Raw genomic sequence first — 24,758 nt, 5'->3', positions numbered from 1 at the left:
GTGTCACATCCTGGGGTGTTGAAATCAGGCTGAATTGTTAGTCTGTGAACTACCATCTGCTGGCTGTCCACTTAGAGGACTGAGATGAATTTAATGGTCAGCCTTCTCTATTGAACAAGCCAGCCAGGATAGCTGGCACCATGGCAGTATTGCCCTGCTGCCTTTGAGCACCCTGTACTCTGGAATAACAGGTTTGTTGCCAAAGAAGAAAAGCTGTCTAGCTGGTGTATTTCAGGAGCACTGCTTTTGTTGAGATAGATGAGGCGGTTTTTGATCTCTGGTGGAGTGATGGCTGGTTGTTCCCTTGCTGTCTCCATACCTCTGAGTGAGGTTTTGTGTTTAGAGGAGCTGTGCAACCACTGGTGCCTGATTCAGCAGTTTGCTCCCAGCTGGTCCGTGGTGGCTGCAGTGGCAGAAGCTGAAATGCACTTACGCAGATGAAAACTCTGTAGGTCAGATGTTTGAAGCTAGCAAATTGTAGGAGAGAATGTGCTTTGTTTGCAAGTGACTCGTTTGCTTGAGCTATTTGGGTTTCCAAATGAAAGTAGTGACTATGGTGGTTGAGGTTTTTTCGTTTTTTTTTAATATGTGGTATTGAAAATGGAAATTCATTGTAGCTGTTTGGGCTAAGTTTTAAATTTCATCCATTGCTTATTGATGTGTTCATCTTTGTGGTGTGCTGGAATATGAAATGCTTTTGATGTATCCCATGCTGCTCTAATTAAAAAGTAAATACTTTTAACAAGGTAGATTTTTTTTTTTTAGTGTGTGTTTGTTTATGAAGAGATGTTGCTGCATTTACCAGATAGCATTTGAACTCTGTCTTGTTGTTAAGAATCACTTAGAATTGACTAATCAGAAATACCTAGGTCAGAATTGCTATCTCAGGACATTTTATTTATTATGTAGTACAATAATTGTCTGCTTACTCCAGAGTGTCAAGTATGAGTTGATTCCTTATTTCTTCGACTTGTTTTGTGTTTGGAATGATCCTCTGCTGTTATTTAGGTTGAAAAGCCCTAGCCATAGTGTGGTTTAAGTTTAGTACAAACACAGAATGAAGAGAAAAATCATTGCTATTGTGATAAAAAGTTCTATATGTAGTAAAAAAAAATTCTTTTCAAATGCAGGCCTGTATGTCTCTTGCTACATTACAGAAGTGAAATTCTGTTACAGCTGAGTGTAATGTATTACACTTCAGTGAAAATGATGCCTTAGATATTACATGCTTAGACTATCAGAAATGTTTATGGTTTGAAGTGCCTGGTTTGGCTACTGAAGCACAGAAGGGGAACCAGTAAGGGTTTAGGTGGAGCTGTAAAGTGACCATTTTGTAAGATGATGTGCCACTATGATTTTCCTTCGGCAGAGGAGACCGCTGTTGGTTAGCCTCGTCACTTGAGAGGGAAATGTTTCAGCTGTGGGAGACTCTTTATTTCATTTAACGATTTCTTCTTCAAGCCATCTCTGTGAACTCACAGGAAACTTTCATAGAATTACAAGTCACAAGACACTTGAACGCATCCTCTGGGAAGTGAGTGACTGCTGGGAGTCATTCATGCGGGGAGCAGCCTGTTCTGGACGGTCCCACCACTTTGCAGTAGTGGGTAGGAGACAGTTAAGGCTTTTACAGCCTTACTTGAATAGCAGTTGGCTGAAATCCTTTATCTCAAGCCTCATATTGTGTTAGATAGTGACCAGGAAACATCGGTATTTATATTGCCAAGTTGCAGTGATTAGTGTAGTGTTATTCCTAGAACTGCAAAATGTTCCTACACTACCGCACTTTTAGTAAAGCATTTATTGCGTGAATGTTTTAAGTTGTATTGCTCAGAAAAACTGAAATCTCTTTTCAATTACTTGTACATATTAAAAAAAAATCGTTAAAATTTACAAGGTAAATGTGTTCCTCTTTTCCAGACAGTAAGGAAGGTGATACAGTTTAGGCTGAAGTTGCTTCTGTTTCTGAAGTTTCATCAGTTAACAAAAAAAACCTGAAATACATCTGGTTTATGTTCACCAGACATCAGGAGGAGTGGATCAAAACTCTCGAGTTGGTTATTTATAGCTATTTACAAATACTTTACTTTTAAAAAGTAATATTTGGAACAGGAAAGAGATTATTTTCCTTCACTTCTTTAAAAGTTTTTTTCCCCCCCTTCACATACTGTGCCAAGCAAGAGTCTTATTAAATTTTCCAAGTTCTCCAGGACATAATAGTTAAATGTTTTTATGTCAATTAATATTGACAGGAAGTCAGTTTGAACAGCATTGGAAAATAGAAGTAGTTGGCAGAACTAGCTAATTTCACTTAATTTCCTTTTGCTAAAAATATTTCTAAAAGAAGCTCTCCTTTTGAGATACAATGAATGCTTGTTTGACTGTGGTTTAGAATTGATTGTGACTCTTGTCCTTTAACTGAAAGGGCTTGAAAAATATGCATAACCTTTTGAAACATATCTAACTTCCTCTCTAGTATATGTTGTTATACTCATGCCCACCAAAAGTTTACATACATGTTTGACTTGTTGTACGTGAGTAACCCCATCAGCTTGAGTGATCTGCAGTAGGGATCATGTAGAGCAACTTAAGTGAAGTTGAACATTTAATTTCTTTCTAGGTAAAATGAAAATTATTGCTAACCAAGACGGTGAAATGCTTGCAGATTATTTGGAGCACTTGCACTGCTGAGCTGCTTTCAGCAGCACTAATCTCCAGCAGTCTTTCCTTTTTGAGGCTATTTCTAAACCTCCTCCAGCTGCTGTGCACATAAGAAATGAAACAAATCTCTTGGTGGGTCCTAAATTTGATTAAATTGAAAGCTCAAGAGAGCAGCAGCCCTTTTGAGTATTTTTCACTTCGGTGACTCGATGAGGAGCAGTAGCTGTTCTGGCATTGCTACACCTCTTTTCTGTGTATTATGGGCATTCAGAAACTCTGTTAGTTCTGGATTCTTTGTGTTACTGTTTCATAATGAAAACCTTGTCAAGCCTTTCAGGCTCCCACCCTTTAGTCAGCTGTACTTTTGCACCGGGAGTCATTGCATGTCCTATTACTGGCATTTTACAAGCGTGTAGATTATACATTGCTGAGAAGAAGTTTTAAATATAATCTGGTGAGGTTAGTAGTCTTGGGGAGAGGTCAAATTAATGGATGGTGTAAAAGCCATGTGGAAATCTTAAGGATAGAACCAGTAAAGAACTTCTAGTAAAGAACTGGCTTGTGCTGCTTTAGAAAACTCAGCAGTGCAGAAAATTTCCAAGGAAAGAACTGGTTTTGCTTGCTGCTGCTAGCATTCAGCCATGGTCCATTATAACAGAGTTGTCCAGAACACAGGAACTGGAGGCAGTTTTGGGCTTCTTTTTGGTGGGAGGGGTTCTCTTTTTTGATATTACAGTGTCTGTAGCACACTTGGTGATGCTGCAGCAGTAATGAATTGGGGTGAAGGACTGGAAGGCACCTCCTGAGGCAGGTTCTCTTTTGAGCACTGTTACTGTACAGCTGGATTTACAGCTGGGATAAAGTGCCTTGTCCTTCTGATCATCTTTAAATAGATTTTATTTACCTTTTCAAAAAAATATTAATGAATATATATATATATATATATAGCAAAGTGTACAGTTTTGTGTTCTCCATGTACATTTTTGCATTTGAAGGTAATCATACACAGCATGACCGTAGTTAAAAATGGTTACTTGAGCTTTGCTAAATTGCTTGTATGTATAGTACTTGCTGATGGCTTAAGTATGCAAAATATTATTTAATTGATTTTGATTACAAGCTTTATAACTTGGCAGAAGTTGGAATGCAGGACAGTAACACAGTTCCTGTGAAGGTTTTAAGAGTATTTAAACAGGGTGGCTGGGAAACAAGGGACCTTTCTTCAGCAGTGGATACTTCATATCAAAGCTAAAAGGTGGACTCATATGGAGACATGAAATTATTGTTGCCATTGATTGTTTATTTTTCTTCCACAAAGATACATTCAAAAACCTTTCTGCGTTACTCAGAATCATGAAGTTCTTGGGCGTGTTGTGTGTTTTTAATTGAAACATGAAGAAAAGCTATTTTCCATGATGCAAGATGATTTTGTAAAAATGTAAATGGGTCTTTATAGATTTGAGACATCTGTTCACTTATTAGGTTCATTGTAGTCATTGAGGGGGAAAATTCAAGATACGGTAAAGATATATTGTGTCCTACTCCCAAGAGAAATTCCTTCCTAATTTTGCTTTTCTTGAAGCATAGTATATTATTTCTTCTGGGCTTTGGGCTGACTTTTTGATAGGTGTATTTTAAAAATCCTTGTGCTTGGTTCTTCAAAGCACATGAATCTGGTGAGAATGTTCTGCTCCACATGAAAAGCAGAGACCTGCTGTTCAGAGCTGGTCAGAAGAGAGATCTCAAGGCAAAGTGTTTGTGTTACTGAGCATATTAGATTTTACTGTATATTGAACTAAGATTCTTTTGTTCTGAAAGAATAAGCCTGTACAGGTTTCTTTGAAGAGGTAGACACTTAAAATTATAGCAGACATTTATTGGCTGATTGGGCATTGAGGGAAGAGAGAATATTCATGTTGAGGACCAGGAGGTTATTGTAAGAATTAGGTTAGACGTAAGATGGTGACTCAGATGTAGTACTGAAGGCAGTATTATGTTTAAGAATTGTGATTTTTTCTTCCCTAACATATACTAATTAATACAGTTCTTGTACCACAGTGGATCTTGTAAGTCATATGTGTAGTATTTTTGGTTTAGCCTTGGGTTTTTCATTGACATTTGAACAGAAGGACAAATCATTAACCTGAGTTAGTGAGCACAGGTAGAATTGATGTAGAAACACTCAGTATTTAACTGGAAGTTTTATATTGACACTAACTTTGGCTTCTTTTCTCTGTGTTCCAGAAATACTAATACGGAGTGTTTGACCTGATCTCCACAGCTGAATCTCCTGATAGTAGGATTAGGAAAGAGTGCCTTCAGAACCAATATGTAGCAAATGGGTGTCACACCTCTGAAGCTCCTCCCTGGGTTCAACACTTGTGTGTTTTAAGGATCCTTGTTGCCTCAGCATTGAATTGTTCTTGTGGACTTCAGAAACAGATTTCATGCGGTGCTTGCTGAACGTTGAGTCACCATGAGTAGTAATCTAGGAAAAGAAAAGGACTGTAAAGAGAAGGATCCAAAAGTCCAATCATCAAAAGAAAGGGAGAAGGAGGCAAAGGCCTCCGGAGGATTTGGGAAAGAGAGCAAAGAAAAGGAGCCTAAGACCAAAGGGAAAGATGCCAAAGATGGAAAGAAGGACTCCAGCAGCACGCAGCCTGGGGTAGCTTTTTCAGTGGACAATACGATAAAAAGACCTAATCCTGCCACAGGTACTCGCAAAAAATCCAGCAATGCTGAAGTGATCAAAGAGCTAAATAAATGCCGGGAAGAGAATTCTATGCGCTTGGACTTGTCCAAGAGGTCTATACACTTGCTTCCATCAGCTATCAAAGAGCTAACGCAGTTAACAGAACTTTATTTATACAGTAACAAACTGCAGTGCCTACCGGCAGAGGTGGGCTGTCTCGTGAACCTGGTGACGCTGGCTCTGAGTGAAAACTCACTCACCAGTTTGCCTGACTCTCTTGATAACTTGAAGAAACTGCGCATGCTTGACCTGCGGCACAACAAACTGCGAGAAATCCCCTCGGTGGTGTACAGGCTAAGCTCCCTCGCTACTCTGTACCTACGCTTTAATCGTATAACTACTGTGGAAAAGGATATCAAAAACTTGTCAAAACTCACCATGCTTAGCATACGAGAGAACAAAATCAAGCAACTACCTGCTGAAATTGGTAAGTGATTATACTGACTGAAAGTGTGATGCTGTCTTTACGTTCACTGCAGTTCAGTTAATTATACATAGACTGTCACTTTTCCAACTGCACTTTATTTAAAACTACATAAAATTATGCTCTTGATCATACTGTTCCACTGTTAGCTTGTGAATAGTCAATACCTTGTATATATATATTTTTTTAAACAACAAAAGCACTTTTTCTTCATCTGTCATCTTAAAATCAGATGTATATTGTTTTCATCTTTGCTTTGTACTTTCACATATTGTGTCTTGAGGGCCCAGATGGTTTAAAAAAAAAAAGAGATACAGGGGCATTTTTTATTTTAAGATTTTTTATAAATCATTTATGAATGTTCCAAGTTATAAACACATTATGGGCATGTTAGAGAGGGGTGTGACCACAGTAATACAAGGTAGAATAGATAGCTATTACCATGAACAAGTCGTTGGGTGCTGTAACAATTAATCTAGGTTAACGATTTGTGTGTCTGCCTTTTATAAGTCATGAATGTATTAATACATGGACTCTGAAGTGACTAAATGTTGTACACATGGCTGATGATTCTTATGATTTTGTAATGAATAGTATTTTTTTTTCCAAACATTGTTACCAAAGTTCAAAAGATGGTGAACTAGTGTCAAAGTGCATTATTATTTTAAATGGTTTATTACACAAAATGTGCAGGACTAGCTGTATATCAGAACTTCTGTGTTGTTCCTAATATATCCCACTTCATGGAAAATGTCTTTATAACACTGTTCTCAAGCAATGTTTGAACAATGTGTGTGTCCTATAAAAGTGTGATTCTGTTAATCAGTAGGTTTTTTTCTGTATGTCACCAGTTTTTAAAATGCAAGTATAGTTTAGCCCTTTTAGGGGGTGGGGGAGTATAAACTTCACACAATTAAGAAACTGCTTTGACTTTCTTCAAGTGTGAAAAAAAAAAAAAACTTGTGAAAGCCTTTGAAACACTGTGAGTAATAACTCCCATGCCCTGTTTCCAAAACAGGGACTGCTGTGGGACTTTCCTATTGTCCAAGCCAGTGTGTGAGTGTGTTGCTACTCAAGTGGCCCCTATGGTCACCAGTTTTGCAAAGCTTGGGAAATGCTCTTGTTTGTATACCTGATCTTTCTCAAGCCAGCACTGTTTGCTCTTTATCTGGCACGTTGATATGAAAAATACATAAGATAATGTGTTCTTGATGGTGGGAACTCCTGGACATGCCTGAAACTGCTAATCCAGTTACCAGCAATGCCCAGTACAGCGAGCTTTGTCCCTGGTAACAGGAGTGGAGAAATGCAGTGGTAATGCCAGCTGTTGGTCTGAGCCTTTGGCTCCCTGTGGTAGCTGCTGGGGATGGATTCTGCTGGAGCCACAGGAACACTTTTTCCTAGGCAGAAATGAAAGGGTTGATGTGGTATGTTTTCTGATCCGCGTGATTTTTGAATTGTCGTGAGCATCTCAGCTCAATTCAAATCCTTTGAATTTCCCTTGGGAGATTGAAGGAATTACAATTTTCAACTATTTTGACACTTGAGTTTAAGTTCAACAGCCTCGTTGGAATTTTTTACTGATCAACAAATGGTACTGGAAACCATGGGGCTGATGCTTACAGAAAACCCAGCATACTGTGTGTTTCTACATTCATTGAAGAAATTGTGGCCAGTTTAGCTGGTTAGCTGTTATACAATTGTCAGTATTTTACCTGGTTCTGTTTGTGGCTCAGTTATTAGTTAATCTAGCAAAGAGCCATCTTCTGAGGTTCAACTGGGGATAGTGCTGCATAAATTTAAAGTAATACTAGTAGTTTGTGAAGAAGAAACTTCTGTGAGGTGTTGGATCCTAGTGTTCGGTGTTGTGCTTCAGAAACTTCTCATGTGTGTTTGATACTGCAGACATTGCTGCTGCTGAAACCTCTTTATTTCTTTTGTTTATTGAATATGGTTTACATGGAAGTATGTAATGTCTGTATGTGTTTGTTCACAGTAGTCTTGAAAGAGATCATGTGTAACTGCTTTATGGGAAAATTATTAGGTACTCACTCGTGTCATGAACATGTGACTTGTTTCTTCTTTTGTATTTTTTAATTGTCTTAATATGTGTACAGGCAGTGTTCTCAGTTCTCTATAAAACCCTAGCTTTGAGAACATTAACTACTTTACTTCTGTCTTTGTATCCAGCAGTTAGTCCTGCCTTTATTTGAATTGTGATAATGCTCATGTGCCTTTTTACGGGTCAGCACCTCATTGTGGAAGGCCTTTCAGAAGTACAAATGCAAGACAACTGTCACCCTTATGAAGAATTTCAAAGGGAAATCATCAAGTCCAAGTATCCTTTCTTATTCAAAGTAAATTTCTCAGACTAGGTTTCCTGAAATTGAATCAGGTGAAAAATAAAATTAATTGGTGTTTAAATAACACAAATAATTTAAACAGCCCAGACACATAGTACAAGCATTTGAAAATCTTTTTCATCAGAGTAAAACCAGAAGATAGTTTAACTTCTGTAATGGATTTCTACTCACTTACTTTCATGTTGCTTTTTTTAATGAAATATTTGAATTGAAAACAGCTGACAAATGAAACTACTGAGAACTGTATTTCTGACTTTCCAATGGAATTTGTTTCTTTAAACACTTACTATTTCTCTACATTTCACTTATGCACTTCAAAAAAACCTTTCCCTTTTAAGTCTCAGTGCTTGTATGTTTAATCCCTTGTATGTTTTATAATACAGTGTCTAAATATTATAAACTAGCAAGCACTCGTATTATCAGCTTGTAAATAACACAGAAATTTTTGTTGCTGCAGAATGGAAAGTAAAATGAAGCCATTATCTTTTACAAAGCAATATCATGTGGAGCATTTCAAATTCTTTTTAAAAATGCCCCATTGTTTTAAGGCCTAAGGCTCACAATGGTATGCTAGTGTGCTTGTTCATGTTTTTAAAAATTCAATGCTTATGTAACCTGCTGACTTGTCCAGAGAGGAAGAGTCTTGCAGCAGTTAACTACAATGTGTTCATGTTGCTGATCTGGTGCACACCGTGCAAAGAATCCTTGGTTTTCTTTACTTTGCCTTTTGAAAGTAGATGTGCTACAAAAAGGTTGGTCTGGACAAAAAGAAAATTAAAGACCAAGAGTTCAGTTTGAAAAATGCTGCTATAGTTTCCTCAGAGAGGGATGGCATTAAGTCCTACCCTGGTGCTACAGACTTGTGATGGCTTTCACCGTTACTAAACAAAAATTTTCAGGTTTGTGTGAGAATAAGTTGCTTTCCAACTTTTGGACCTTGTTACTTTAAAATAAAGGGTCACCTGATTCATAAGCAATCATCCCATTGCTTTTCTAGGAATCTTTATTCTCCAGCCTTATTAAATAAAGTTTATTTTCCTTCTCCTCTTACTGAAATAAATTGAATGCGGGACTTTTAAGCGCTCTGATAATTGTGATGTTTCTGCCAACACCCAGCATGTCTTTGACTAGTTGATTTTTGTGCCAGTGATGTTCCATTGTTCTGAGATGCAGCACTTTCCCTCTGTTGCCTACATTTGTTCTCAGGTGGTCCTGGAGACTGCTTTGCAACTGACCTGTTTAAGGTGTTTGTTGTTCTGAGGAAAACCTGGAAGAGGTGAACCTGCCAGCTCTGAGCTGCTGTGAAATAAGCTAAAGTTTGGTTCTATGTTGGACTTTAAACTGTCTTTAGTAGCTAAACAACACAAACTTTAATTAAGTGACTACCCCTGAGGAAAAGTTGCTTTGCATTTAAAACAAGCGTTTTAGTGAGAAAGAGGAAGTGTTATTATCTATAGTTACTAAACAGATGTGTGTGTTTCTGGTCTTTCCCCCCTGCCCCAGAATTAAGCACCTCTCATTCCATGGCATCCAGTTGATTTATTATAGGTAGATACATACTAAATAATTTCTGCTTGTATTTATCAGACTTCTCTTAACACTTTTCTAGCAACGTCTATATTGCTTCTATATTTTAATGCACTTTGAAATTATTTCAGTCGACTGAGTACTAAGCTGAGGTCTTGGCGTGCATTATTGTATTTTCAAATATAAACATATTTGTTTGAATATCTTTTTTTTTTTTTTTTCCTCCATGTTTAGCCAAAAGCTCTGCAGGTGAATTAGTGGGAATTTTCATGAAATGGATGCACTGAGGTATAACAGCTTCGTGATATTGAAAGTGGCAGGATCCGCTCCACTCCTGGCAGCTTCCCAGATGTGACGTTTGTCGTCTCTTACTTTAGGTAGTTGAAATCAGTGTAGTTTCAGATTAGCCTGGAACTGGTGTGGGAGGGGGAGTGGGAGAGCATGAACTGGAGCAGGGAGAGCAGGACGGCGCTTGGCCCTCCCTGAGCCTGGGATCAGCAGGGCTGGCTGCAGCTCTCTCCAGTAGGATTGCTCTTGTGTATGAGCATGTCAAGTGCACTGCAGGTGCTCTGAGGAAGGGTGGATTGCTGTCTGCAGAGAGCTGTTGAAAATGCAGCAAATTTCATTTTCAGAATATTTTTCTCCCTTTCCTGGTACTTTCCATGTCTTGTACCACAGAACCGGGTGTAGCTTATTGGAATCCTGGTAGCGTGAGCTCAGCTGCACCTTACTGAAACAATGTTTTTATATATAGTGGTGAGAATTCATTGATGAGAATTTCTTGATGGCAAAGCTACTCTGTTGTTCTTTCTTACAAATTGCATCCTACCTAATAGTGGTGATAAATTGTTTCAGAGTGCATCTTGCCCTGGTTCTGACTCTAGTCCTAAGCAAACACGTGCATAGAAACAGAGTAAGTTTATATATGAGGCTTAACCTGACTCCTTGCCCACATACAACTGTTTTTGTGTCAGGGATTTCCTGAGTGTGATGCAGCTTGTTTCATTAGTAATTCTCAGTACACTCTTCTTCCAGAGGCTTGGCCATTTTTTCCCTTTAAATTCTTATAAATGCCTTTCTTTAGTAAGGTGTGAATGTTGTTCCTGACCATAAAGGTCACTGTTACATAGATGTTGAATATATATATCCATATATACACTCACACACAAGCACACCAAGTGCAAGGCAGAACTTACCTGTTCACCTGGCTGTTCAATCTCTGGTGACATCCATGAGATAAAACCTCAACAGAAAGGTTTCCATGTGAAAACTTTCCCAAAAGACAATCTGGAGGGATAATTGTGGGGATGAGTTCACAAGGTGGACACCAGCTTTATCTCCTTATCTGGTAAATTGTCCATTCCACTGAGATCAAAAAGTGGAAGATTAGAATGGAAGAATGTGAATACTTTGGTGAGTCAAGCAGTCAGCATGAGAAGGATGAAAACCAGAGGAATTGTCTTGGGATGAGGCCAAGCAAATGTTTCAGTTTGCAGGCTGTTACTTAAGCAAGCCTTTTGCATTTCTTATATTTGGAGTTTTATTGCATTCCTCCATGTTGTGTTGAAGGAATTGTTTTGCACAATCAAGTTGATAATATTTTCTTTGCAAAGACAAAGTTGCATCTTATACCAGTTTTGAATATTTTTGTCAAGTTATCACGCACAACTCAAATAGAAACAATATTGTCAACGTGGTTGAAATTACATTTACATAGTTTCTGCAAGTTTCTTGAGACTCAAAATATTGTGTTTTCTGTCTGTGAATGCAACTCCTTTTCTGGGGAGAATCTGGTCAGGGCTGTTCTGCAAGGGAAATATTTTTAGAATGTAATTCAGGGAATCTGCCTAGGAATGTCTTTGAGACTCTCTTTTCTTCTTTTCCCCCATCTACCCAATATTTAGATAATTGGTGGTTTCTTTACTGCTTTGAAACTCTTTCGCATAACACTTGCACCTGTTTTGTCTTCAGTAGTATAGACAGTGGACCAGATGTGTGCAGCCACATTAGTTCAAGTCTACTCACTCCATGCTGAATGTGGTGCTTCCTTATTAAATGACTTGTTAGTTGCAAAGCTTTTCAGTGATGCTCTGAATTTAATTTCCTTTTTTTTTTGTTTCTTTTGTTTTTTAAGCAGAGCTGATAATATAGAGAAATATTTGTTTACATTATTTGTATCTAAGAACACCTTCTTGTGCTTCATCAATTTGAAGGAAAAAGAAAATTTTGTTTCTGGGCTTAATTGGTGTGGTAATGTTGGCAAATAGTAGTTGAGAATTCTTCAATATATTTTTATTTTAATGTGATCAAAGCATGAAGTTGTGAACAGGAGTGGAATAAATATAGGCATTGATGCCTGCATGTTGGTCTCTAGAAGTCAGAGATAATGACTGCTTATTTCATCCAGTTCTGGTGGTTTTCTTGAGCTGCAGGAAAAGTTTAGAACTCCTTTTGACCAGCTTCAGCTTTAGTATCTGGGTTCTGATTATTGTGAAAGCTCTTGTGGGGATGCAGTTTTGTTTTGTCAGCTAGTCAAATTCCTCCTGATTACATTTTCTTCAGACTGGCTTTAGGATAATGATAAAGTAGTCCTGACTTTTTGATCTGCTTGCAGAGCTTATTGGGATGATGCCACAAGTGTAATTCCAGTAGATGCTGATAGCTTGTTAGAAGCTTGTTAGAAGTCCAGGGTTTTAATTTTTTTTTTTTTAATCAATGCTGGAATTATTTTAACTGTTTGTTATTTTAATAAGTCCTGAACAGAGGGAAAAAGTCACTTTCCTCAGGCTGCCCTTGCTAATGTCACCTGGACGGTGGTTTGCCTTTATTATTTGAGAGCTTGCTCCACATTGAAAATGGATAGGATCCAGATGTTACCCCAGGTTCAGCATCACCAGGACCCCCTGGTCCTTCCCTGCAGAGCTGTTTCTCACCTCCTGGTGCAAGGTTGTAGCTTTTTTTAGGGTTATTCTCTGCTATGTGCAAGACTTTGCCTTTGTCTTGGCACTCAAATGAGTTTCTGCTGTCCACCTCAAATCCTGCTTTGAGCCCTTGCTAAGACTTTTCTCTACATTTTGCATGTTTGTGATTTTGTTTGAACATGTTTTTAATTTTATTTGTATTTGTTGCTTTCAGTTATAAGCAATAAATAATAAGTCTTTGCTGTTGTGTCTTGTTGAAGCTTGTTTTAGAGCAGATTTTGAGTCTTTTTAGCTGAGGTTCTGTGGTTTTGAGTGGTTCCCACAACTAGATCCTGGTGTGCATTCTGCATATTGAGAATAATATTACTGTACTTACTTCTTACTTATATGAATATTTTAACTTTGGTAATCAGTAAGTCACTCATGACCATATTAAAATTGTATTCCTTCTCCTTGGTAACTCTTCTGTGTAAGTTAGAGTTGTGCAGTAATAATTCAGAATAGCTCTGACTGCTTACCTCTTCTTTTGGCAGTTGGTAATGCAGAACAAAGAGCTCAGGCTGTCTGTCACAGTGATGTACTTGGATTTCACGGAGAGGCAAAAGATACCAAAACTCAAAAATTGTATTTAATTTCTTTTCTAAAATCAGGAAACCTGTCCCAAAGAATTTTGTAGACTGAAAATTCTTTTTCCTTTTTATTTTTACATTTGGCAGCAGAGAACCAAGAGAAAGATCAATAACTATGAAAGTTGTGTGAACTGTTTATAACTTGTTCCCAGCGTTGCTGAATTTGGATAATTAATACTTACAAATTAGCTTACAACCAATGTTCTGACACACCAGCCTGAAGTCCCACTAATATTTGCGTTCTTCTCTTCCTTCTACTTTCCATAAGAGTCTTGATCCTCTTGCTATGTCATCTGGCCTAGGATTTATCATGTTGTGAAGGATTTCATAATATTCAATCTGCTTAAGCATGGGCAGGCATGTCATTAATCCAGTGGAAAACAGGCTACATTACAAATTGTGTTTGCCATCCAAGAGTGGTGTCCACTGCCTGAATTAGTGATTGGAGACACTGAAGCCTCTTTGCTATTGACCTATATACTCTCTCCAACTGTTAATTTGTGTGTACTTCAGAGTTTTTTGATGAAGGAGTATTTTGTGTTTCATATGGCCAAGAAGTTTTTTCAGAGTTTTGTAAGTCAGGGCATGTAACCTAACCCTCTTGTCATAACAGGTTTTCAAAGTTGGCCATGAAATGGGACTATAATTCTGCCTCATTATGCTGAAAATATTAGTAATTTCATTGTCCTGGTTTTCTTAAAGCAGGTATATGTAGCATTGTCATACTACAGCATTTATTCTTTGTGTGTATTAGAACAACAGTGAGGTGATTGCTCACTGCACCTTTTTAAAGGATTGTGGAGGTGAATACTTAGCTGTATTTTAACAAGTTCTTTTTTAAATGGAAGGTGGTTGGAGTCTTCACAAACTATCTTCTCTGAAAAATGCACTTGAATTGTGTGATTTTTTTTTTAGGGCCTTTAAAGTACAAATTTTTAAAAACTGCATGCTACGCTGTAACTGACTGTTTTGTGAAGATTATTTATAGAGAAAATGTTTTATGTTTTTCACATGAACATTGCTCCTACTTTAAAATCTTTTATTGTCAAGCCAACTAGTACATGCAATTCCTGACTGCTTTCTTGGCAGACTTTGAGCTTTAATTGCTTTTTTTTTCTTTGCAATCACAGTGCAATATAGTAAAAAAAAAAGGCAATAAACTTCTCCCTTCAAAAAAACTAACTCCGAACCCTAGCATCCTCCTAGTTTATTTTTTAATTGCTGTGAGGGTGCTTATCCCTTCAATGCAGTTGCAAGTAGTCTATAGAGAATCCTTTATTCAGTACTGTGAGCTTAGAACTTGTCTGTTTTGGACATTATTTGTGGCAAAAATTCATTTAACCTGTGGTTAGTATTTCCCTAAAGCAGTGCTTGTCTTATTGTAGTGATTTTGGGTGTTTGAACAGTATTTTAGTGAAGTGATGCAGGAGTTGTCCGCATGATGAAAAGGAATGGGTTTTTCTTCAGGAAACTGCTTTCTGGTTAAGGCTGATTTTGATCTGCTGCATGTTTTTAGCTGACTTATTTCTGTTAAATCAACATAAAAATGTGTTTCAGCAAATTTTAGGTAGTAAACAAAAAAATTGCAAATGTTGATTCTTTTACTGTGAATAAGATCATAAGCTCCTTACTCATTAGACGTTTTTCTTTTTGTACCTGAACAAATCTTTGCTTTAGGAAAAAGATTTTTGCTTTTTTTTTTTGATTTTGACATATGCTTCTTACCCTGGCAAAGCAAAAATGACAGATTTCAGTTGTATCTTGGTGAAACTTTATTTTTTACTTTTTTTTTTTTTTTCCAAGAAGCATTTCCTCAGTACAACTGCCACTGTTCAGACAATAAGAAGGACACTTTGACTCAGTGAAACATCAGCTCCTGGGAAGAGCATTATGCAGATGGCTCCAGTTCGGCCTCGTTGCATCTGCAGATCATTATCTGTTGTGTCAGTGCTCGTGCCATGTGTTTGTGCGCTGCAGCTCCTGACAGAGCTGCTGTTGTGAGCAGTGCCGTGCACAGTGGCCATTCACAGTGGCCATTCATTCACAGTGCGCTCACTCAGCCGGGCAAGGAGCTGCCCCCGGAGTGTGGCTGCTGCTCGCCGTGCCCAGAGCCCTCCTCATCCCGCGGTGGGATGTGTTCAGTAGTGCTGGTCACATGAACCGTGCTGTTGCTGTACTCAGAGCTCAGAACAGAGAGTTCCTCGCCCAGGAAAACAGAGCTTAAAGAGAAGACAGGGCAGGTGGTGCTGGTTGGCCACAGGGCATGACCAGCATTGGTTTGTAAGGGACTGGACCCTTTTATTTCTTATTCCTCTGTTTTCCTACACTTGCCCTTCTAAGCAACATTGATTCCTCCCTTTCCTGTTCCCTAAAGATTCCCTAGCTACTCTAACCATCCGTGGTTGCTCTTTTACACAGTAGGTGTTCAAGCCCCATGTGCAGTGACAGCCCTCAGTCTGCGAGGTGCTCTGAAGATCCTTTCCATTTACACACTGTCTCGGGTCTCACACACACTTGGACATGCAGTGTTTTAATATTTTAGTGTTTGAGCTCTCAGGCCACAGCTGAGAGATCTCTGTATGCCTTTGCATGTGAAGATGTAAAAAACCATTTAGCTCAGTTGATTAGAGCATGGTGCTCATGACACCAAGGATGTGGGTTTGGTCTCCCTGTGGGCCATTCACTAAAGAGTTGGACTTGATCCTGAGTTTTTCAGTTAACCTCATTATATGTGTATTGTTAGAGTTATGAAGTGATTCTGAGACTTTCTTTCATTTTTATCTCAAATGGAGTGTTTAAGTTGATAGGCTGGGTTCATGCTTGTCACTTCTGTGATCTGAGTCTCTATCACATCACCCAAACGTTTTTCACCTTGTTAAGCATATTGAATGTAAGATTTTTTTTGCCATACATCATGGAGAGCAACAGGAGAAATGTACCTCGAGTGATTTTTTTTGTTGACTTGCATGCTCTCTGTTGTGTCTCAGTAATTCAAGTCAAAGTTTTGAAAAAATTGCAATGCCAACAGCATTTCATGTCCCCCCTCCTTCTACACGTAGAGTGGGCAATAAACCCATTTTGATGAAATGCTGTCAAACTATAAGTACACTATAAGTGTCAAAGAACACGATTCCTTACTGAGCAATGTGAATGAAAAGCTGAATATTTCTATATCTCTTGAATTCCTTTCCTTAAGTCACTATGCTTCATGATAGGACTTTTGATTTCTGCTCTGAAGTCTAAAATTTGTTGGACAGTCCTCAATCTGTTTTAACATTCAGTATTTTTATTAAATGCTTACCAGTGTTGCTTTTTAAAATAATGCCTGCATCTTTAATGTGACAATATTAAGTATGGCTATCCACATTAAACTAAAGTGGTTGTCCTTAATCTTCTACAGAGACATAGGCATTACTTTTCATTATTTTTCCTCCTCAGGATTAGGTAGTAAGATGTTTGTTTCAAACATTTAGCTTGCTGTTGTCAAAGATATCAGCAGGTGCAAAAATGAAGTGCAGCACATGTTGCTGCAAAATCCCCAAGTATTTCTTCAACTTCAGCAGATGTAGAGTGGGAAGAGTCAAGTAAATGAGAACTCGGCACGATGAAATGGAATTTATGCCATATTTCAAATTTGACATCATTGGTTAAGGTCTGAAGAGAAAACAAATGAAAACAGCAATCATGAAGGGAAAACTACTGCCTTGAAGCGTGTGAAGGTTCTTGAGTTACCTCAGTAAAGTTTTGTGAGGCTCTTTGTTTGTTTAAAGGGAGGGCTGTTTTAAGTCTTCCTCAAGCTTTTCTTCCTCCTATTGCATTCTACACTTTGCCTACTTTTTCCATGAATAATAAAGATACCATTGCCACAGACCATTAACTCTTGCTTAATTATTTCTTACATTTGCTTTCTTCTGCCTGGTAATGGCATTGACATGTGTGGGTTATACAGTGCTGGATACAGCACGTTTAGCTGTTGCCTCTGGTTGCCTGGACTGCACTCGATTGCTGATGTAAGAGAGGGGACACACACAGTGATGGAGTAGCTGCTTGAGCACCAGCTTTACATTTCCGTCTTCTTAGTTTCTAGAAAAACATCCAATTTTGGGTTAATTAGTGCAGGAAATAAGATATGTTAATGTATCAGTTATATGTTAACAGTCTAAGAATAATGAAGCTTTGAGGTTGACTTTTTTCTTGGCCTTTCATAATTGTTCTGTGATACATAGTGAGTATTATGGCTACATGACGCCTGAACTCTAGACAGAGTCTGAATTCATATTATTTTATGATTTATTAAATCACCAGTTGTGTTTATCTGCTGACCTAATGAGCAGACACTCTACACATCAGAACTTGCCCAGGATAATCCTGCAGGCCTGTGAGAAAATCCTTGTGTCAAAGATACAATGCTGAAGCTTAAAAATAGACATTTGCTCCTCAAAAGGAATTTGCTACTCTTCCAAATTTGTTACTAACTGAGTCATGCTCTAATATACAAATGCCTCATCTTTGCTGGAGAGAGTAGAAGCTGTTCAAATCATATGCATTAATTTCACCTCTATCAGTTACAAAAAATGTGAATACATATATCTGTATTTATGCACAAAGTTGGTTTTTTCTTTTTTTGCAAACCCAACAATCTTTTGCTCAGAATGCAGTGTGTTTGATATAAAAATAGGTGAAACTACTGTTCAGAGAGTTGTGCCTAGCTGTGCTTTTAAATTAATTTATAAATGTCAGAAATTAAGCAGTTCTGTGTGAAGTGGCTCTAAACTCGAAGCAAATCCAAACATTTTCAATGCTTAACAGATAAGCTTTTTATTTCAAACTTTTATTTGCTGTAGGTCTGCTTGCATGCACTTTACTTATCATAAGTTGTCTTTTTTGTGATGACTGTCACAGATGTTCAAAATGTTTAAAAATAACGTTCAGGACTTTGGATTATCTAGGTTGTCAGCCAAATAATTTTTCTGTCTCTTAATTGTTGATTTTGTGCCTGAAAGTAATTAATTATATAAAAACAGATCTTAATTTCTCAAAATTTAGTACAATTAATTTACTTAGTGATGTTTTAAACTTCTGGCCAGCCTGAAACAAGTGTAAGATGCAAGTTTTGTACTTGTATTCCACAGCTTGAACTGTCAGAATAAAATCAATCAATAAATAACATTTCTTTGGAGAATCTATTAAAACTTTATCTGAGCTTTTCAAAATTGTTGATCAGGTTCTAGATCTGACTGATGAAATTATGATCTGGTAATACCTTATTTTGTATGTATAACTTCATGGTAGCAGAAGCTTTTTTTCAGCTTATCCCAAAATCCGTCTGATTCTATTAATCTCTGTGTGGAGGTCATTGTTGAGAGCTGTACATTAAAGTCCTTTATGTTTTGGTTTTCCTGTGTGCTTTAGGTGAGTTGTGTAACCTCATAACGCTGGATGTAGCGCACAATCAGCTTGAACATCTTCCAGAAGAGATTGGAAGCTGCACGCAGATCACTAACCTTGACTTGCAGCACAATGAGCTCCTGGACCTGCCAGAAACCATAGGTATGTGAAGAAGCTGGAGAAAAGAAAATAAATCACTATTCCAAAATGCTCATTAAGGGGAACAAATTTAAGAATGAGTACTTGTTGGTGTCTATAGGATGACTGGTGTTCAGCTCAACACAGCTTCACACTTGAGATTTAAAGCAAGGTGTGCTTGTTATCTTAAATTTTACCTTAAATAATTTAAGAATGAGAGTTACAATGAAAAAAATCAAAATCCATTACTTCTAAATCTTAAGGTGTTCTGTGGATATAAACAAATGTCTACTGCTTGTTCATTCTGTAATGAAACTGAGGAGATAAAGAAGTGAAAGGCTCACTTATAGTTGAAGTGTAGTACTTTGGCAGATAATTTTAACTTACATCTTTGCCTAAAGAAAAATAGAAGTAAAACCATAGATGTTTTATATTAATTATATATATGTTATGTTCTTTGGTGAAACATCTAAAAAAATCTCCCAAGTCCACAAGGTCATCATGCTCTTATGCAATAGAATGCAGAGAGTTTGCAACTTATATTGGGAATAATAGACTAAGATAAACACAGTCCTGGTTGGTTTCAGAATCTCATATGGGATAAAGCATAAAATATGCCTTTTCCTATCTCATTGAATCAGTTTTAAAAAGATGGCTGCTGTGATTGAAAAAGATTAAAAACAAGGTCACCATGATTTTAAGTTCTGTCACCAGAAGTATTCAGAAGAATGAACATTATCAGTTAAATGGTATTCAGTGTTGAGCACTTCTTAATGTACTTTAATGCTTAGTAAAGTGAGGAACCATTTAATGACACTCTGGCTTTTCTACTAGCAGTAAACTGTTGAGGATGAAGTCACTGTGACTTTTGTTTGAGAAAGTTTGACCTGAGCAGAGTTTACACTGATGATGTCTCCACTGGAACTAAACTTCCTTCCTGGATTGATATTTTTAAACTCTGGAGATCTCATTCCATCTGGAGTTTGCATCTAACTTACACCATTCATAAGTACAGCCTTTATTTTTGTTGCTATTTTGTAAATCTTGCTGAATGTTGTTTTACATAACACTTATGTGTAGTGTGTGTGTCACATTTAGGGAGTGAGTTCCCTGGATAAACTGTTAATTATTATGGGAAAAATTCTCTAAGCTTATAGACTAATGCTGTTAATTCCTGTGAAGAGTAGTAGTATGATTTACTAAGTTGTTTAGTGCCTGGTAGCCACTGAACTTCTCAAAGGACCAGAAAAATCTCACTTGTAATATGCTTCAAGACTGTACTTACAGGGAAAGGTCTCTGAGTAGGAGAGGCACAAAGTTATTAGGCAGTTAAGTCTTGTGATAAATAGGGAATTGCTCACTCTGCAGTCAAGGTAGTTTGGACCCACCTATTTCTTCAGAAAGTTTCTGTAAGCTTAGGTGGTTTCTTTTGAGTCAGGTTCATACCTGGTTGGACTGGATTTCTATTTTCTTTGTTTAGTTTTTTCCTTGTACTGTCTTTATAATGTTTAGAAGTTACTTGCTTTTAAATGTTGGTAGTTGTCTCTTTGCATGCTTATCTGAGCTGAATATCAATGTTTTAGAGCTCAAGAAACCACCAAAGATAGCTGAATAATGGTAGGAGACAGGAGTGAGCCATCGTGTCGTTAACCTTCCTCTAGTTCAGTTTTGCTCCACTGGAAAATCTCTCTTGTCAACAGTAAGTTAAAAAAAAATATTTAAATAAGAACTTAAAATCAGAAATCCATGTTTGTGCCTCATGTGGTTTGCAAACAGAATTTAATAGTGAAGGGAAAGCTTTAGGTTCCATCTTAAATGATAATGATCAGCCTACATTATGCATGTTGCAGAAAAGGCACGGTAGCCAGTTCAGCAACATTGGCTTTATTTCTTAGTCATCACAGTTTTGGTTCAACATATGAAAGCAAGTTGCGGCATGATTTTTAGATTACAGCTTGCTTTGTGGTTGGGATTGTTCAGCGAGAAACTTTGAGTGCTGAGAAAAGCCCGGCGAGTCAATGGCGCGTGGCCGCCTGCGTGCGCGGCTGGGGCGGCCCTTGGGCCTCTCCAGCTCTCACTGCAGTTTCTGTCTCTGCCTGCTGTTTGCCACGACTGCCTTTTCTTGCAACATTTCCATGCTTCCAGGTGTCAGGATGCTTGCTGTACGAGTGCTGTTAATGGTTCTTAGTTCAGTCAAACTCTGGGTTACAGACCAGGGGCAAAACAGACCAAGCACATTTGCTCGTTGTAAGAATTTGATGTTCTGTGAGCCCATGAGCCTCCTGTTGTGGACCAGGCTTTCCATTACTGCCAGGTCTGTCCCCTCCTCCCCCACTGACACCCTTTTGATTGAGGCCTCAGTTTTTCTTGAGAAGGATGTTTTTGTCACACTGCTTTGAAAAACAAGCAGCCCCCTTTGCTTTCTATTTTTCCCTCCCCTCACAAAGGACCCCTTTCCTTCCCCTTCATATCTTAAAGTATCTGCTGGACTATCTAAACAAGTTTTACCACAGAAAGATTTCAGAGTCTGCCTAACTTATAAAACAGCTTGTTTCTACTGAAATGTGCTGGAAATGTACTGAAATGTGCTGGAGCTGTGAGAAAGGGACGTGAGAGTGACATGCAGGGGAGTGGCAGGGAAGGGATTATGCATCAGCAGTGATTACAGAGGTTGCAGAGCCAATATACCCACTCTGTAAAAATATCAAGTTCTTCTCTCAATTAATGCTGTAGAAGCATGCTTTTGTGTAGTAACAAATGTCGATTTTAGATATTAGTTGTCAGGAAGTGACCTAATGCCTTGCTTTATAGATATTGGCTTAATACATTCATATCTGTATTTCTGTTAATTGAAAATTGTAAAGTACTTTTTATATTAGATCATTTCCTGTAAGAAAAATGAGCTTTGTGGAATGGCTTAGCACATTCTGAGAGTCTCAAGCCCAGAATCAAAATCATAGTGGGGTCATAGCTGTTTAGTGTTTTCATTGCAGATTGCACCCCACCACCATGTTGTGGTGTTTTTTGTGGGTTTTTTTTTTTTTTTTTTTTTTGGAGGGTGGTGGAATTGTTAGCTACTTTTATAGACACAGTGCCTTATCTCTGTATACTTAGCTAGCATGCTAATATTTCCAAAAGTTATATAGAAGGTCAACAACATACCATTTATATAAAAATTATTAATTGAACTTCTGAGACTGGAAACAAATTTTGGGTGGAGCTTAGATAATTTTGTCCTGCAAATACCACATAGTGAGTGTTCCCTCTTTGAACTTTTAATTTTAGTGTTCTGTACAAATGTGTTCACAATTTCATATGTAAAAGCATAGAAAAACTGATTTGAGAAAGAAATATAACAGAAATAGAATTACAGCTTTTAATACCAGATTCTTCATCTGCTTTGTAATTTTCTAGTTTCGTGTGCTTACGTGTGCAGTTTGATTATAGTCAATGTGCCATATTCACAGGCATCTAAGGCAACAGAAATTTTAATAAGAAAAAGAACAGTGAGTTTTAAATGTTCCAAAATTATACTTCAAAAGCACAAAAAACTCTGTCAATAGACACACTTTCCAGTGTCTGACATAGCACTGTTCCTAAGAGATGGTTAGGAAAATGGGAAGTGTATTTACAGCTCTACACTACCCTCCTGCCCTTCTCTGTGGCACTCTAGCTCAGAAGCTGAAATCACAGCTTTCATGAAATTAAATAGTACTTATTGATTGGTTTTGCTGGTTAAAATTGTGCTCCAAACCATGCTTCTAACCTGTTTAACTCCAGTGCACCTCTGAGAGCACTGCTGTGCTCTTTAAACCTACAGCTGATAAAACATGAAGCACTGACTAGAACTAGACATACGGAATTGGTACAGCACAGGTTATGCAAAATTGTGGTTGAGCGCTTTAAGTCCCTAGAAGTAAAGATATTTCTGAAGAAATGTGAAACTACTTTAAACTGGTATTTTAAATTTGGAAGGTTTAGCAAAAGCAGGAGTCTTGTTCTGAAATGTCTGAGCACCTGCAGCTCCCTCAGTGATCGGGGGCAATGTTCAGATGTGACTGATGGGTTTGATGTGGTTAATTACTCACTGTTCTGATGGAGCAAAGTGAAGAGGCTTCTGCTCCAGCATTCACAGCAATGATCATATTCTCAACATTTAAGCACTACCTTGTGCTTTGGTCAGTGAGCATTCTGTTTTGTGGCATCAAGCTTCTTCCCATAGGCTCACTTTGGGAGAGCTGATCAACATTTGGTGCTTTGTCTAAGGTTTTGTTCTTGGACTATGCTGTTAATTAAACTTCTTTAATTGGATTCGGCTAGTATTGGGCAATTGCAGTAAGTCCAGCCTTTTCTTTGTCTGATTGAAAGCAGTGGCTGCCACTCTCATGCTCTAATTTTTGCATTACTTTGAGCCCTGTCTAGTTATGGTCTCATAAAGGAAAACTTCTGGTTCTTGTTGCCTTCAATTCTAGACTTAGTAAATGTAAAGTACCGAAATAGTCTGGAAAATGTCAGGTGGAGGGTAAATGGGAAGTGACTTGCTTATTTTGTCCTCCCAGTTCAGAAGGGCAGGCATGAGGCTGTGAGGTTGTTACATCACACTAGTGAAGATCAGACAGTGCTGCATGTATTGGGCAGGGGACATTTGGGTCTCAGTGTTTGCATGGGCTGATGCAGATGCTAAAAGCTCATGGTGTGATATGGCAGTTATGCAGAAGAAAATCATAACAGTTGCTTCTACATTTGAGAAGTCACTGTTGAGTCTTCCCTCACTCTTCAGGAAGTTTCAGGGTGTCCTTTCCCCTTTCTTTACGTTCTTCTCACGATATCTGCTGTTGGACAGCATTCAGCTGCAGGGAAGATACAAAGTAGAACCCTGGTCTCCATGAAATAATTCTTGCATTACTTAATTAGCTAAAATTGTAAAGATATATACATCTGTTGTATATTTTATATGTTAGCTTTATATTGTAGGGCAGACTTAAAAAATTAAACACATCTTTTTCTTAGGAAAGGTTAATGTTTTTATCACATTGCCAGTTAGGTATAAACTGTTCATACAATATGATTTACATTTATATATATCTTTACTTTCATTGATAGCTTAAAATAAGGTCCAGCTGTTGTTTCTGTCTCTGTTGCAATGTGAAGTGTTTTGTATTTTTGTATAATTTTCAGCTAATTATAATTTATGTTTTAATTAATACATTTCCAATACAAACCCAATATAGTTAAATACATACGTATTACTTTCATTAAAGGTTAGGATAGCTTCTAGTGGCTAATTAATTCTGAGTTTATTGATTCAATGTATTTATGAAAATATTTTTTATTTTGTATTTTGTTTGGATATTCATCCTAAGACTAGAGTGGGGACAGTTTATTTTAGTGAATGCATGTACCTTCACACAGTAATTAGATGCGGAGACCAGTGTGTACGGATGTATTATAACTGCAGCTCAGCATTTTCGGAATGATTAGTATACTTCAGAAAGAAAAATCCTAAAATCTTATTTTCTTTATGTGAGAAGCAGGCACAAGGGAAGACTGATTCAAAGGAACACATCAGAATTGAGACAAGTGGGTTTGTGAGTTACTTGCATTTTGATGAATGCATAATAAATGAGATTTAAGTTGAATTTTCATCTAGACAGTTTCAGAAACATGTCACTAAGAGTTTGTGCTCTCTAGCATTATGCAGGTGTTGTGTGTGGTGAGTATTGGGTACCTGAGTCTTTGTTGCTCAGGTTTTGCAAGTATCTTGTGTGCATCTTTCACACAGTCAGCAACGTTACATTCTGGCATCAGAACTGGAAAATAACTGACTGCCTGTGGTCACGACTTAGCGTTTTAATACTGATATGATGAGGGAAGACCTGTCTTTGGATGATACCATTAGACTGAAAATAGAGCTCTTTGCTCTCTTCAGATGACATTTAAACTTATAGGGGTCAT

At 37.7% G+C, this 24,758-nt stretch overlaps 1 protein-coding gene across 5 annotated transcripts in view; it reads left to right on the top strand.

Annotated features, from left to right (window-relative positions):
• The window catches only part of SHOC2 (SHOC2 leucine rich repeat scaffold protein), a 64,608-nt gene that overhangs the window by 19,153 nt on the left and 20,697 nt on the right, over nucleotides 1–24,758 (top strand). For all 5 annotated transcript variants that reach the window (XR_008432181.1, XR_008432180.1, XR_008432183.1 and 2 more), the window contains 2 exons: nucleotides 4,906–5,840; nucleotides 18,690–18,827. Coding sequence is in view for 2 of the 5 variants with exons in the window: in XM_053949766.1 (XP_053805741.1) it covers nucleotides 5,138–5,840; nucleotides 18,690–18,827 (841 nt within the window). In the remaining 3 variants the exon portion in view is untranslated. The remainder of the gene's footprint in view (nucleotides 1–4,905; nucleotides 5,841–18,689; nucleotides 18,828–24,758) is intronic.

The sequence above is a fragment of the Vidua chalybeata genome, chromosome 8, assembly GCF_026979565.1.
Source record: "Vidua chalybeata isolate OUT-0048 chromosome 8, bVidCha1 merged haplotype, whole genome shotgun sequence".
NCBI classification, from domain to species: domain Eukaryota; kingdom Metazoa; phylum Chordata; class Aves; order Passeriformes; family Viduidae; genus Vidua; species Vidua chalybeata.
This window is presented reverse-complemented; position numbering and strand designations above follow the sequence as displayed.